Genomic DNA, 16,678 nt, shown 5'->3' with positions numbered 1-16,678 from the left:
GAATTAGAATATACTGTATTAATAACTCTCACTATGCAACGTATACTATTCACCCACTAGGTTTCCACTATGCTGGATGCTCTTATGTCACCTACCACTCCCTTTCTCATACACTCTCTTTTGTTCCCTTTTGCTTCATATTTTCTACTGCCCTCTCTCTCTGTTTCTCACAAAACAGAGTGAGTAAGCAGAGTCTACAAGCGTTTGAAGTGTGTTGCAGTTTTTTCTCTGTGGTTTAATAATAATTAATAATTGCTTACACTTATATAGCGCTTTTCTGGACACTCCACTCAAAGCGCTTTACAGGTAATGGGGACTCCCCTCCACCACCACCAATGTGCAGCCCCACCTGGATGATGCGACGGCAGCCATAGTGCGCCAGTACACTCCCCACACACCAGCTCTCAGTGGGGAGGAGAGCAGAGTAATGGATCGACTGAGACACGAAAAAATGACCACACCATTTTTGATAACATTGTTTCAACCAAATAGTTTCTGCAATATCAGAAGACATTCTTCAAAAATTGGCTGCAAAATTAATTTCTGCCACCAACCAAAATATTTAAACCAACCAACACTTAATAGCTTATAATAATAATAATGAATGAATGAATTAATGAATTTGATCATAAATATCTGTTTATGAACCATTAAACACAAAGCTCTTTTGGAGGAGCTAAAGTCTAAGATAACAGTTTCTAATGACTAAATCTGACCCTGCAATACTTCAAGCAGTGCTGTGATTCTGTGAGGATCTTTTTCAGAGGTTTTAAAAAATTAAAATACTTTCTGGTATTCTGAGACCCGAGGCATGGATGAAATATGCATTTTGTTCCCTCTAATGTCTGCTGAACCCCTCTTCTCCTCATGCAGGGGGGCTCAGCAGGATTTCAAAGAATTTTTAAATGATCGCCTGTTTGAAGGACGCAAGACTACATTTTTCTGAGGAAGTGAATATCTTTTCTAACATCTTCATTAATGCATCGATTATATCACATCCTTTAAGATTCTGCTTTTTTTTACATATTCTGCATCTCAGATTAAAATGATCTGAAAGTACTTCAGAGCTGCTTGCTGCACTATCCACAGTGTGAATAACGTGAAGTACAGCTAAAACATCTAGCAAATGGTTGACTATGTACGGTTTTGTACAAAAGCTCTAAATTAAATTATACTTCAATGCATGTTTTTGTACTAATTAAACAATTGCACTCATCTAAGTGACATTCACATTTGGTCTCATTTCCAGAGTGTTTTAAGGATATAAGAATAAAGGAAAGTTTGCAAACGAGAGCAGATAATTAATAGGACTCATGTGTACTACAGTATATTGTGTGGTAGTATTGTTACAGACACCTGTGACTCTCCACAAGGTAGCACTTAATTAAGTCCGAATTTAAGTCTAAAATACATCTGCCTTTAATTTCCCCCACATCTTTGTTGCATTGTTGAGCTGTCATTCTCTTGTGTTTACACATTTATTAAAACCTTGAGTCACCTCCTCCCACCTGAATGTCTCCCATACCAGGACACTATTCAAACCATGAACTTAGGCCCCACTTAAAGAGAAGAAAGGAAAAGCAAACAATTTCAGCTTGAAAAAAGGTTAAGTCTTATTATTTGTGCAGTAATTTATAAGCCTTATCCCTGACAAAGAAATTTCATCAGGAATATAGAATTCAAGCCTTTCTCTTACTGCACTCTACCTTACAGCTATAGCTCAGGCTTAAATCAAAGTTAAATATTTGATCTTATAAGAGAGGAGGTGGGGGCTCCCTTTTTGATCTCAAATACTTGATACTTTTTTCATTTTCAATTTTAAGAATTTCTTCTGGGGTACATAGAAATTATTAGAATACAAGCGGAAATTATTCTCTCACAGTGTGCCTCCATTTCACATCCATTTGATTTTTTTAAGTTAGGTTTTTGAATAGTCTTCTTATTTGTGCTGAGGAGTGTTCTTAATCTACAAAATAATTTGCATATAACCCCATGACTTTTATTAATGCATTTATTATAGGAAACATTATTATTATAGTGCAGAGTATCTGAACATTATTTTAACACATTGACATACTTAAGGCATTCTTTAATGTCTGAGAATTTGAGAGAAGGCTGCTGAACTCACACTTCTTTGGTTCTGTTACAGTCACATAAACAGTACTGATCATACTAGGAATAAATCCCCGTCAGAAAAGAACAATTTGGAATATCCAGTCAATCCTAACCAGCATTTCTTTGGGAGGAAACTGAAGCAGACATCTAATCATAATTGCCTGTTAATGTGGGGTTTGGATTTAGATTGTTTTTGGAAGCAGCAATACAGAGAGCATTTTGATGCTATTTTGAGATACATCAGCACTAAAATCAACATAATCCCTTAATCTTTCAATATAGTAATAGTTCTCCTTACATTACAAAGATCACTGATGACTTTTTGCTTCATTCTGGGTTGGAAATTATATACTGCCCCTGTATAACCAAATGTTAAGTGATTAACACCTACTGTATAGTATATAGATAGCTGGTTTGACACATTTGTCACTGTCAGCTACCACTTGAATCAGCTACCACTTGAATCTACCACAACTGATCTTAGGTGGAATAATACTCATTGAATGGAGAACCATACCCGTGTATAAAATCTTTGCAATCTTGCATTAGTTGATAAAAAAAACATTAACCCTAAAGGAGCCTGGCCTAATAATTTTTAAGCAACTTTCTTTACTTGAGAATATCATGTTTCCTGAATTCAGAAATTAATCTTAGAAAGGCAACAGTTGGAAATGTTTTCTGTTTTTTTTAAAATGGATTAATCAGTTAACATTACCATGACTTTGTGAAAGAAACATTGAACATTTCTTGCTTTTTGCTAGGAAAGACATAGTGGAATCTATTTTCCTGTGATGTAAAAATCTTTGAAATGCAACCGTGTGGTAGAATGTGATTGTTGCCTGCATTAAAGCTAAACAATAACCCCAAGGCTCTTAGAGATGCTGAGCATTTGTTGTCATTGGGGGAGTCATAACAAAAATGCGGCACTCTTTTCACACATAATGAGTGCAGCTCACAGTTAGGTCTTACAAAATTTACCAGATCTTATAAGGTTAACTTTGATCATATTATTTCAGAAGCAGGCCTTCCTTGTGATAATCAAGATCTGTACATTGTGATCCACTTTTGAAGGTGGTACTGTTCCTTCTGTATTAGAAGATCAAAGCCTATGCTGATTTTGCAGTGCTGTAGAACATCTCTCATTTTTAATCAAATGCCAGAAAGGCACCCCATTCATACTCATGCTGTTGATGTCATGTTAGAAATGTTAGAAGTGCTGGCCTCTAGCTGTAGTGACTGATATGTCTCTGATCCTTGTGTTGCAAGCCTTTTACAGCACTGAGCTTGATTACTGCTACAAAAGAGCCGACTTCCGTGTCCTGACATGAAAATGGAGATATTCATATTTCTACCTGTTTGTGGTTCCTAAAATAAGTTTTAACATGTAACAAATGCTCCTTCCGGATGGCACAGTGACGCAGTGTGCAGCCCTGGGTTCAATCCTGGACTGAGGGTGCTATCTGCTTGAAGTTTGTATTCTCTCCCTGTGTTCATGTGGACTTCCTCTGGATGCTCTGGTTTCCTCCCACAGTCCAAACTCACACAGGTAGATTAATTGGCTTTTGGGAAAACTGGCCCTGGTGGGAGTGTGTTTGTTTTGGTGTGTACCCCGCCTTGCCCCCGTTGCTTGCCCTGTGACCCTGCATTAGAAGAAGCAGTTAGAATATGGATGGATGGAACATTTACTCCAGTATGGAATTATTCCTCCAATTCAGGAACTGTCTAGCATTTAAAATCCTGCTTTTTTGTTGGCCAAGTTTTAACTGAAGCCCTGTCAGGTCCCATTGATTCACAGCTGAGTGAACATGAAGCTCCACAAACAGCACAGGACAACCTGTTTGTTTCTTTTACTAAGTTAAAGCTTTGTAGATGAAGCCTGACTGAGTACTGTCACGCAAAGCTCTGCATTCTGAATTGGATCCATACAGGTGGCAAAATTAAAGAATTAAGTGTAAAAGTCTTCTTCAAAATTTAATCACTAACAACGCTGGAACCTTGCTGAATTGTATGGTGTACGCTACATGAGAATGATTAAGTGAGCATTCTGAAATACATTGTAATGCAGTTCTTAAAATTCATTAGAGTAAATCTTTGGTACAGAACATTCTGTATTTCTAGATTTTGCTTAAGGGCCTGCATTTTGAATTGTATTCAGACAGGTGGTATTATACAGACAGGTACTATATTGTTAAATTTTGATTTAAAATACAAAAAAGCAGAGACAGTTGTAACACTTTAGTTTCCAAAATGCAAATGGCATTTACAAACACTTTATAGAACATTAATATAGCAGTAATAACCTTGTAGCAACTAACCTATAGTATTGTTAAATCACAATTATTTAGAAAAAAACACTCATCATCATTTAGTTATATTAATGGTTTAAATTGTTTTCATTTAAAAATTTCCATGTCCAGTTCCTAAACTGAAGTGTGACTGACACTGTGTAAATAAGTTTTAATTTGAAGTTTATTAGTGCAACACTCTTACCAAAAGTCTCTTCCAGGTGTGTTATAATTGCTTTACAAATTCTACAAATTTACAAACATGTTGAGCCATGATGAATTGTTGGATTACTGTAATAATTAAATTCCAATGTCTTTAAAAAGATAATTTTAAGATTGTAATTTTATGTTTGTACTTTGTCAGAATTTAAAATTACTAAGCCTCGACAAGCTCACTCTGAATGTCTGCAAAAGTACAATACAACATAAAAACTACAGTATATACTGTATATACTGCACTATGCTGCAAAATAATATAAAATCCTACTGTGTGAAATGTGTTCTTTTGTTAGATTTTATTTTACAAGTTACAATAAACATTTTTTTGTTTACTAAGTTTTACTGACCTTAGAAACCTTCTCTGATGTGAGATGACAGGAAAAACAAATTGAAAGTGATATCAAAAGAGCCCCACAGAGAAGAGATCACAACACAGCGGGGTTATTTTGACAATCAGCAGCTGACATTTATTCACATAGTGAATCATACAGTTCTTAGTACTGTAATTTTAAACATCCTTTTTGTATCTTACTGAAGTAACAACATTTTATATCTCTTTAGTCAAAATTATTTAACTTTTTCTTTTATCTGCTGGTTCACTTCGCTCAGTCAAAAAGACAAAAACCACCTTCAAAATATTGTAAACCTCAGCTTCAAAATTACTGGTGAGCCTTTAAGACCCCTGGCACAGCCGACCCTGAGGAAGACCTATGCCATCACTGAAGACCCACCTCACATCATTCACTAGTTTGCCTTCAGGAAGGCTGTTTTGCTGTCCACAGTGCAAGACTAAAAAAAGAAATTATGTCCCCCACACAAATGTGCATGTACAGTAGTAATACGTTCCTAATGCTACACACTGTTACTTTCAATCACTTCTATGGTCCGTTTGCTGTTATACCTATGTATACTTTTATAACGCAATGTATTTTTCTTGTTTTGTCTAGTGTTGTACACTGTACAGTATGTTGCACTGCTTGATGCTTAAACTGCCCCCTTGAGATGAATAAAGTATTTTGATTTGAATTGAACTTGCCTCTCAGAGCCCCAAAAGCTCAGCAAACACTACAGTACAGTATGTTCTGCCCATTGTTTCCAGATCCAAACAGTGCAAAACTTTGACACTTCAGCTGCCACAACACTGCTTGAGATGTAGCCGTTTTGTATTCAATACATACTTACACTGAAAAACAAGATCTCCAAATATTTGCAATTTTCATTACCTTTTTATTGGTAGGTGAGAAATCACTATAGGTTAGGTTTATAACAATATTCTGCAAGTGTTATCCGTACATTTTCAACATTTTCACATTCTGGCAGAAGATCTGTTCTCTCATTCCCTTCCTGATGCATTTGTCTTTTTGCAGCTCACATATCTGCCTCCGCCCTGGGGTGACTGCCAGTCCAGTCCCCTGGATTCAGGTTTTTACCAGGTCTACAGCATTACTGCCTGCAGAATTGAGTGTGAAACCAAATATATTGTGGAGAACTGCAACTGCAAGATGGTACATATGCCAGGTAATTATAGATGGCTTTCCCTTTCAGTGGCTGTGCTCATATACAGCAGCTGACTTCTAATGCTCTTTGTCTCCTAGTGTTAGAAACAGCTGCAATCATATCTGTCATCTCATTGTTTCTTTGTTCCTATGTCCTATGTCGAATGTAAGACTTTATGAACACTCAATGTTACCCTGGATAAAGACGTCTGCTAAAAAAAAACAATAAACCTGGTGCAAGTAGAATAATAAAATACAGTAAACAAACTGCAAGAGTCAAGAAAAAGAAATCAGAAAGATTTGACTGATCCATGGCAGTAGCCGAATTAAACATGATATCTCTAGGCTCATTCAAATTCAAGTCTTTTACACCCAAAGCTGACTACAGACCTTGAGCTAAAGCCATCAGTGAATTTTCATTTATTGTATTTTTTTACAAAGCTGAGCAGTGGAGGTAAAAATTGAAATAAAACAACAAAACTAAAGAACAATTGACCTTATATAGCATGGAAGTGATCTAAACCTTAGAAATTATGTGTTTAGATTTAGCACTAAAATACTTACAATATACTAGCAGACTGTATTAATAAATGTGGTCTTCCTGAAGTCAAAACACAGACTAGAGCACTCCAACAATTAAGACTGCCCTTCCATTTAGTTTTAATGCAGATTTTAAAACTATAAGATTCATCTGGTTCCTTAAAGGGCAGTATCCCTAGAAATAAAAATGTGGTATTTAAAATAGCAAGCTCGCTCAAAGAGATATACAGTAAGCAGAAAAGGTGATGAATGTGCACTATGGTTGTGTACACGTAAGGGTCACAAAATGACTGCACAATTCAACACTTACTGTTTGAATATAACATTTTCTCACTGTTTGGTGTTAGTGAAAGATTGTCATTGTTACTTCTAATTACTAAAAATACATTTTTGCTTTTTTAGTGGTGTAATTCTATGAGTTGGGTTTCTGTTTTTTGTATTGTTTTCACCAGTTTTCTTTCATACTGTATTTAGAATTAAGTTTTTACATTTATTTGAATTTTAAAGCTGAATGGGTAATAAACATATTCAGTAAAGATAGCCTTTGATCTTTGCATTTGAAGTGTGAAATCAAGTGTTTTAGTTCAAACTCAGTATTGCAGCCGTTTTACCACCATGTAAATGAAGAAATTGGTTAATACTATACAGTAAAACTGCAATTTCCCATTTCACAGGCCTGTTTTAATTTTCTTTTTTTATATACGCGTTGTGTAGTTTTATACAAATATAAAATGGCAATTTTTAGATTGATTTGGTACAGGTGTTTAGTAATCCCCTTTTCTTTTTTAAAAGGTGACGCTCCTTTCTGTACACCTGAGCAATATAAAGAATGTGCCGAGCCAGCATTAGGTAAGTTAAGTCAACCAATACTTCACGAGTGCAAATATGCAAATGTACTGTTTATGCAGTCCGACATATGGAACATACTGTATAAACACTGGAAAAGTTAACAACTCCCAGGATTCATCCAGGGAAAGCTGTTTTAACACTTTTGACAGTAGAGAAGTGCTGCTCAGTCTCATTCACTTCCACAGTTCCAATCCCCAGCTATTTTCAAATCATGAATGATTAAGTAAATGTTAAGCTAAAAGCTCAGATACAAAGGAAGATGCTTTTCTATTATCATAGTAGTGCAATTTAACATTTTTACCCAATGTAGCTCATAGGATCTAATAAATAAATTAAGCATCAATGACTGTTGTAGAGTCACCTACAATAGGACCTTATTTCTCATACGCTGGACAGATAAATAAAGGAAAAGAAGTTCTCTAAGAGTAACAGATAGCTCCAGTACTTAAGAAGGCGCTTCATTGCAGAACGAGTTGTGGGCATATAGAACAAGCTACTCAGCCAAAGTCAAAGCCAATAGCCTGGCTTATTTCAAGAAATGTCAAGAGGAGATCCTTAGATAAATCTGACTACTTTTTACTTTTTTGTAACAAATAGGATAGATGGAGCAATTGGCCTGTTCTTCCCAGAAACTTCCTTGACAGTAATATATCTCACAATCAAATGTTTCTTTTGATTCTTGAGTGAGAAATTTTATTCCTCGAAAGGCAACATTGAGTGGAATCACATACCAGGAGGAAAATTGTGCTTATGAGCTCACCTGCATCATCAGTAGCAAGCCAATAAACATTTAAAGCTGATCTTACTAGAACTACTAAGGTGTATAACACTTTGTAAAATTATATTTGAGAACAGTGTAATGAAACATACAGAAAGAGTTACAGATTTGCAATGAGGCTTTTTATAGTGGTAAAAGAGTGGAAGTCAGAGTCCATATTGAATTTCCTGCCCTAATTATGGCCAATGTCTATTAATGCATTGCTTATCTGGTCATGATTTAACTCAGAAAAAGAGCTCTGCATCAGTTCACTTTCTATTGACCATCATTAGTGTCAAAGAGTTTTGATTACAAGGAAGCCAATCTTTTGTGCTTCAGTGATTTTTGCCTCTACCAAGACATTTCTTTCTGAATCATCTTAGATTTTTATTGACATCATTGAATAGCCTTCATGGCAGCTTGTTACCTTCCTGCCTCTACAACTGGCAGAAAACACACACTGGAATCGGGCCAGACCACCAAAACTGCCTTTTGTGTTAAACCATTACTGAAGTAAAAACCCTTGTAGGACATATAGACAGTGTCTATGTGTTTAATTAGTCCAAAAGAAGGGAACTACAGCAAAGCAAATTTCAAAAAGTCATTTGGTCCCAGGTATTCTTAAATATCCTCAATTCCCATATAACCAGAAGCAAGGTTTACTTTTTGTCTTCAGTCTTGAACACAACAAAGAACACTACATGGTCAATCAGTCTTAAAAGTTGCTAAGCAGCCTCTGTATGGAGTAAAAAATAATTTAATGTATTTTTAGCTACACGTCTGAAGTGAAAAATGAGTATGTTACACCATTGTCTTATAGCTTGGATGGCTTGCCCTCAAGGTCAAAATGACTGCCTATTGAAGAAAAAAGCAAAATGAAACTTCAAGAAATTCTGAAAACTGGTGTATAGATGTTGGCTTGTCACATTCTTAAAATTACACTTGAAGGTTGGAAGAACAGCTTTTACCTTTTAGATGACCTTCATGAGAATATGGTCTTGCCTGCCTGTTTTATTTCACTGCTCATTTTTTTCACAGTCAGAAAATGAGAGTGGAGCATAGAAATGACAGAGTCCTCCAACTTGGCATTTTCAAGGCTAAATATAGGCAGCTTTTGTAGAGCTATGTCAAAAATCTGATAAGTAAAGGTGGGCCTCCATGAGTAAAGGAGTGAAGGAGGTACTCCATTAAAACCACACATTTTGAGAGGTACTTTATATTTTCCAAGTTGCATATATGCCACATTTGAAAGGGCTAGAATTGGAAGGACCTTAATGAGGCTGACGTACTGTAGATATATAATTCCACAGTGCAGAAAATTCCAGATCTTTTGTTAAATTGCCATTTCTTCTATTTATGTACATTTAGCAAAGTAATATGTGAAAAGATGCTTTTTAGGTAAATATCGTTAGGGCTAGTTAATGGTCTCAATCTAAAACATGTCAAAATCTTAAATGTACTGTATGACAATCATATGCATTAACTGCTGTTCTGAAATAGCTGGCTTCTGCAGAAGATCTTATCAAAAATGAAAGATAATGTATTCAATACCTAGCAGGAATGACTTGCCTTCCAAAAGTATTAGGCTATGAAATAAAATTATTTTTTATTAACGTATAACGTATATTAATGTATAGTTATGATCATGAGATTAACATGGGCATATGTTTTTTTGGGTAAGTCTTTGCTGCAGTCATTTTTTGCTGCAGTTCTTGGTATGGTCTGACTTCAATGTTTTCGTCAGTATGTAAAATGCATGTTCATTCCAATTTAAATCTGAAGATTTTTTTATTTTTTGCCTTCTGATGAGCAGCAGCTTCCCTATATTATGGAAACAATTTCTTGTACATAAGCTCTCAAACTTTTCAGTAAACTCCAGAATTTATTCTGAGGCTACCATAAGTACTTTTATTTAAAGATTTATCTTGGTATCCTCTGTCCATAAAATTCTTCTAACTCATCTTTGGGCTTTTATGGTCTTATTGCTGATAAAAAGTATATATCTTGCAGTATATCTTGTGTATATCTTTTCTTGTCCTACAGTACCTAGTTTGTCTTTGATTGGTAAACAGACCACTTATTTCTTTCTTTGTCAGTACATTCCAAACTCTTAACAATATCTGTACTATGGTTCTGATTTACTTTTTCTCTTCCTAAGATCCAAAGCTTCCTGCTTTTATTTAACAAAGTTCTATTTTATTATTTTATTGAAATTTCAAAGAAGGACTGAAATCAAAGTAAAACAGGATGCTAAGATGTCCACTTCTCTTTTATTTGTGATTAATTACCCAACAACAAACACCTGACCAACAAGAGACACCTGTACTCTAATCAGTCAAGTACTTTTTTCCCCTTAAAAATAAAGAGGTTCAACACTATCAATTTGTTTATTTGACCCAGGAGAGTGGAACTGAACTTTGTTTAAAATTAAACCCTTAGATATAGATATCTTACTCATCTGTCACACATTTTCCTTTAAAAATTACAATTAATAGATTCCACAATGAAAATATTTAAAGAGTCCTCTTTATATCGGAATTACATTTTCCACATTGTTTGATGATTTGATTTGGATTCTATAATATAGAGGTATAAATGAGAACCACGGTCATATCCCTTCATATTTGAGCAGAATTAATATCTATTTTCTTATTTTTATATTAGTAAATTTATTCATCCATTATTTTCATGATAAATAATATATTTAATTAGAGATTTACAGTAAATATTGATCTGATCTAATCTTCTGTATTAGTCTGATTTAATCATCATTTGTATTGATGATATTGTATGAAACTGGGCAAAAAATACACTGATACGCACTGTACACATGCACAACCTGGATCATCAGACAACCTGATATGTAAAAGAGGGAGTGAATTCCAATTCATATAATTTGTATGTGCAGTATGATGTAATTCAGTGAAACAGAAGACAAATGCCAAATTTATTTTTGCTTTAGCACTCTCTTATGTTGGTATGTAAAAGGTGAAGTAAATACAGCTATATCAGAAGACAGACCTGTACAATTAGGAAAATGTGAGTTTCAAATCAGACAAGTTTTAAAGATAGACTTAATATGATCACTGTGAAATATTAAACCTTGTAAATGACTTTATATAAGCTTCATTATATCTCTTCATTTTGATATTATTTTTTTAACAATTTGCTTATCAGTAATTCACTGGATTAGCCTTGGAATACTTTAGAAAATGCCCTGTAATGCACCAAAATTATTTTCAAAACCAATATGACTGTAGGCAAGAAAATCAAGCAAACCTACTGAACAGTGATGACTCATTTATTCACTAGTCAAAGGGAAAGGACCTTTATTTCCACACTGTTCATTCATTTCACTTCCTCTTCCAGCAACTCTTTCAGAGAAGGATAATAACAACTGCATCTGCCGCACCCCCTGTAACATGACCAGGTACAACAAGGAACTGTCCATGGTGAAGATCCCAAGCAAAACCTCTGCCAGATATCTGGAGAAGAAGTTCAACAAGTCTGAAAAATACATCTCGTAAGCATGATGGACATATTTGGAAGCTGGATCGTTTTCTTAACTAAAAATGTGATGTTACAGTACTTCCTTCTGTGCTACTGTGTAAATCCTAGTCATGTTTTGATAACAGGCAATCATTGATTTTTTTTTCCCTCCCAGACTAGGTCTTCATTTTCTGTAGATTTATTTTCTTTATCTTGATTCGATTTCAGGTGTTTGCCTATTCTCAGGTTGTAGTTGTTTAACTGCCAGAGAACTTTGAAAACACAAAGTAATATGTTTTAAATTTGCCCTACTGACTTACTGAGTGTGACGAGGTTGTGGGAATTACAGGTATGTTGTGAATATCCTACTAACAAAGGATTTTGCCATCAAGTAATTAAAAAGTGTGGCACAGTGGCGCAGTGGTGAGCATTGCTGTCTCACAGCACTGGGGCCCTGAGTTCAATTCCTGGGGTGCTACAGTATCTGGGTGGAGCCCAGAATTCCAGTCTCCTCCCACAGTCCAAAGACATGCTGATAGGTTTGTAGACTTCTGAGAATATTGAATGTGTGCATGTTTGTGTCCGTACATGCCCTGCGATGGCCTGGCATCCCAAGGATGTATATTGCCTTGCTCCGGCACTCCTATGGCCCTGTATTGAGTAAAGTGCTGAGGGAATGGATGGACAGCTTAAATGGTCACTAATTAGAAATTTTCTGCTGACTGAAGCTTTTAAATTGGAGCAGTTGTACATTCTACAGTCTCATGTAGACTGAGATTTCTAGCTCAACAGAAATCCAAAACAAAAAGAGGATAGAAGATGAACACATTAAATGAGAAGAAAAAAACATCTTAAAATTATGGACACTTTTCAGTTGAGTTCTTCTGTATTGCTCTCACTGGAGCTTGATGCTGAATAAACAATAAAATTGTCTTTCATGTCTGGCAGGGATAACATCTTGGTCCTGGATGTGTTTTTTGAAGCTCTGAACTATGAAACCATAGAGCAAAAAAAGGCATATGAAGTTGCAGGTTTGCTGGGTGAGCATAAGGTTTCTGCTGCTAATATTTAAATAAAAAATATTATATCTGATGGAATGATAAAACGAATTAATGAAATATTTATGGCACAAGGACTGTTAAGAAAGTTTATGTTTTTAAGATTTTTATTTATAAATGATACATAACAAAGAAAGTTATGAAAAAAGCAATGTCTCTTGACTAAAAAGAAAAAGGAAAGAAAGGAAAAACAGAAGGTTTTATTCTGTGTTTAAAAGATCTACACTATTTAAGCACAACAGAAAGGATCTTCAAGATCACAAAATAAGAAATTGAAAGTAGGAAGTAGGAAATTTTAAATCCTTTTTTTTTTGGTGGTGAGAGCCATCTTAAAGCAATTTTTATAGTCATATTGTAACAAGGTACTGTAACAACAAGTAAACAGTAATAAAGTATAATTAGGGAATGCCTTACCCCAAAACATAAAATATTAAAATGTATTAAAATGAAGGCCTGCATTGTTTGACCATATATTCACTCACAAATATCTTAAATACATTAAATAAAGCTAGCATCTTGATTGCTGCACATTTGTAGCTTTTTTATTAAATGTTACAATTTTAGAAGAAGCAAGGTGCCAATAGATGTGAAATTATAGGAAAATGAGGATAAACTACTAAAACCTTTATGTAACATCCTGTACATCCTGGTAAAACAGTGATTGTTTGTTTTAAAATTGTTGTAAATCCAAGGAAGTTGAAAACGAAAAGATAGAGAAACAACAGCATGGCACAAGCATGGGAAACTACAAAAGTACAGTGCAAATCCGCTGTCATAAAGTTTCATAAGGCCAGTGGCAGTGATAGAGAGAAAATTAAATGTCACAGCAGTAATAACAAAAATGAAAGCTTAAGGGAAAGACAGAGAGAACAATAGTGCCATTGGTTTGGATTTTAATAAGGAGAGTCTTAAATTTAAATGACAGCACTCTAGAGTAAATATGTCATATCATCATATTATATGAATATCATATAATCTGTGGGATTGTTGTTCATGCAAACCGAAGAAAGAGGGACAAAAACTTTTACAGGATCATTTGGAAGATACAAAGGATGTAAACTACAGTATTTTTGCTTAAATTTCCCACATTTGTTTTGGAAAGTGTACTCCGGGCACATGACACTCCTATCTCATGCTTTTCCATCTTAATTCATACCACAGAGTCCTGCCACATTGTGATCACAATCGAGAGTGGGGTAGAAGTTTTTCACGAGTCAATCAATCAATCAATCGTTCTTTAAAACAAAACTATAATTTAGATAAAAGGAGCAGTCCAAAGCAACAGCCAGTAAAAGGAAGGTTAAATGTCCATAGCAGAACCACAGAGCTGGGTCAGATCTCCTCCTAGTTACCGTTAAGTGTTCAGTGTACTGAGAGCATGTGACTCCCCCTCCCGGATGGGATGCTGGTTCATCATAAGGATGAGCCCCCAGCAATGCTACAGTACCTCACTTCAGTAAGACTTACTACACTATGTCACCCCCAAAACCCAATATGCCCGTTTAAATACGGGTAAGATCTCTTTCATTCACGGTATTTCATTTTGGTTTAAATTGGATTCCTAGCACATTTCTGTGTTTTTTTAATGTAATTACTTTGGTGTCTAGTTTGTTTTTTAAGTAAGAGGTAGCAAGTCTAGTCACAAGTCTGCCCTTTACCACTTCTGCCACTCTGTAGCCCCTCGTAAAGCTTTGTACAGTACATACAGTTTGTGGTAAACAAGTGGCATAAATAACATTCTAATTAGAATATGCAGTAGAGGTTTGTGCAGATCAAAAACACTACAGTACAAAACAACTGTAGTAAAAGAGCTCTCCTAAAGATGTTCTTTTTTCTTTTCTTGATTTACAGGTGATATCGGAGGTCAGATGGGCCTGTTTATTGGTGCTAGCATTCTAACAATACTGGAACTGTTTGACTATTTGTATGAGGTCAGTATTCATCTGTAAACTCAGATGTTCTCCAGTGCTTTCCAAGTGATGTGACACTCTTATTTCATAATTAAGAAAGTTCTATGTTAAATCAGTCCAAAGCATTTGTACTTCATTAGTTGTCAATGTGTATTGCAAAAGATTTTCAAACTGAAATTAAATGTGTTTACGTTCTCAGTGGCGGCTTTTAAAAGTTTTAATTGATATACTGTATTACACCTTTGACAGGTTCTGAGAGACAGATTGCCGGACTTTCTCAGCAAAGAAGAGGAAGAAGGAAGTCATGACGAGAATGTGGTAAGAAAGGAAAACTAAACTTGAGGGGAGAATATATCTTGCTTTAAGTTTGCTGTGGGATTTTCAGATAACAGAGTATGAATAATTCAGACGTTTACCTCTTAGAAAAAATAAAACAGCTTGGGAAAGCAGTTAAAATATTAATTCTAGAAAACTCTGGGATGTCTATATTACACATCTTTACTGATTTATGTGAGTATTACTTCACATAGTTTGTTTTTTCAGCACTATATTTTAGTAAGCATTGTTTTTACTCTATACTAAAGTTAACAACAAAGGAAAGCTAATGTAGAACAATCAGAAAAAATGTAGTTTGACTGATCACTGTAAGGAACATATTGTTTATAGGAGGTGATTTATTTTATGGAGCCGTAATATTAACAATGTCTAAACATCTTACACGGATTGCAGTTATAAACTGGTGTGGATTGTTTGACAAGCCTAGCTAATTCGATTAAGAAAGCTTAATCAAATGAAGAAATCTTAGATTATAGTGAGCCAGATTCCACATCAAGGCTAGATGGTTAATTCGTCACACAGACACTTGTTTGTATGTAGCTGAGATGAATTTCTTAATGCATTTGAACTTGTTTGAGTAGCCAAGACAAGTCTTGATTACAGTAGAAACTTCAATTCATTTAATTTCGGTCTTTCCAGAGTACTTGTGATCCTGTGCCAAACCACTCAGAAGCCATCAGCCACACAGTAAGCGTGCCGCTCCAGACAACCCTTGGAACCTTGGAAGAGATAGCATGCTAACCCATGGGGAAAAGACTGTTTTCAATAATCTAAGATATTGTTATAGAGACTAAAGGAGTGGAACATCACAGATTCCAGTTTCGCAAGATGCAGTACAATGCTTTAAAAAATACAGATAATTAATCATTGGTCTCGCTGGTACAGCACATTGGAAATGGACTGGCCTCTTGAATTACAGTATGTGCAGAGCAAACCTTGGAGCTGTCTGATGACTTCTCTCCACCTCTTCTTCCTCTTCTCCTTTGAAGACTGTTCAAAGATCTGTTTCATGTACTGTACAAAAAAAAGAGAAAAGAAAACATATCTCTATAAATATATGTATATGAGTCACTCTTATTTACATCTACTGCCAAAATGTTAAACGACTATATGACAAAGCTCTACCACTTGCATGTCGATACTTTGGATACTGTTCTTTTTCTATGACAAGACTGTGTATAGCTTACTATGCTGTGATTCTGTTGACCACTTGCCAGTTTGGCAGCAAAAACAGGTGGAACCTGGCAAAGGTCATATTGTTATGGCTGCTGTCTGACATGTTTTCCATTCTGTACAGCTTTCCTTGTCAATTAAACAATGTGTGTGGTGAACGTTATGTTGCAGTGCCATTTATTTAATGTAAAAGTGACAAAATGTGACACTTTGGTCGTTTAATTAAATAAATGTACTCTCTGGGTTGTAAGTACTTTTAACTACATGACAGCAGTGACTTAGAATTTATTTAAAGTTAGGAACAAGTAAGAAATCAAGTACAGAGGTATCCCTGTACGTATCACTTGATAGTGAAAGATTGGATTAACTCATTAGGAGAGCTAAAATAATTTTAAAAATATTCCTGAAAAAATAGTTAGCGATGCTTAAAAAGTGAGTATTTCTCTCACAT

At 35.2% G+C, this 16,678-nt stretch overlaps 1 protein-coding gene across 2 annotated transcripts in view; it reads left to right on the top strand.

Annotated features, from left to right (window-relative positions):
- asic2 (acid sensing ion channel subunit 2) overlaps positions 1-16,385 on the top strand; it is a 359,162-nt gene extending 342,777 nt beyond the window's left edge. For both annotated transcript variants that reach the window (XM_088906387.1, XM_088906386.1), the window contains exons 4-10: positions 5,987-6,137; positions 7,448-7,504; positions 11,631-11,784; positions 12,699-12,790; positions 14,660-14,739; positions 14,968-15,036; positions 15,694-16,385. In XM_088906387.1, coding sequence (XP_088762513.1) covers positions 5,987-6,137; positions 7,448-7,504; positions 11,631-11,784; positions 12,699-12,790; positions 14,660-14,739; positions 14,968-15,036; positions 15,694-15,795 — 705 coding nt within the window. In that variant the 3' untranslated portion in view covers positions 15,796-16,385. The remainder of the gene's footprint in view (positions 1-5,986; positions 6,138-7,447; positions 7,505-11,630; positions 11,785-12,698; positions 12,791-14,659; positions 14,740-14,967; positions 15,037-15,693) is intronic.
- Positions 16,386-16,678: the final 293 nt, after the last annotated feature.

This window comes from Atractosteus spatula, chromosome 26, assembly GCF_055471065.1.
Source record: "Atractosteus spatula isolate fAtrSpa1 chromosome 26, fAtrSpa1.hap1, whole genome shotgun sequence".
NCBI classification, from domain to species: Eukaryota; Metazoa; Chordata; class Actinopteri; order Semionotiformes; family Lepisosteidae; genus Atractosteus; species Atractosteus spatula.
Note: the sequence above shows the minus strand (reverse complement) of the source record. Positions and strands in the feature narration are given on the sequence as shown.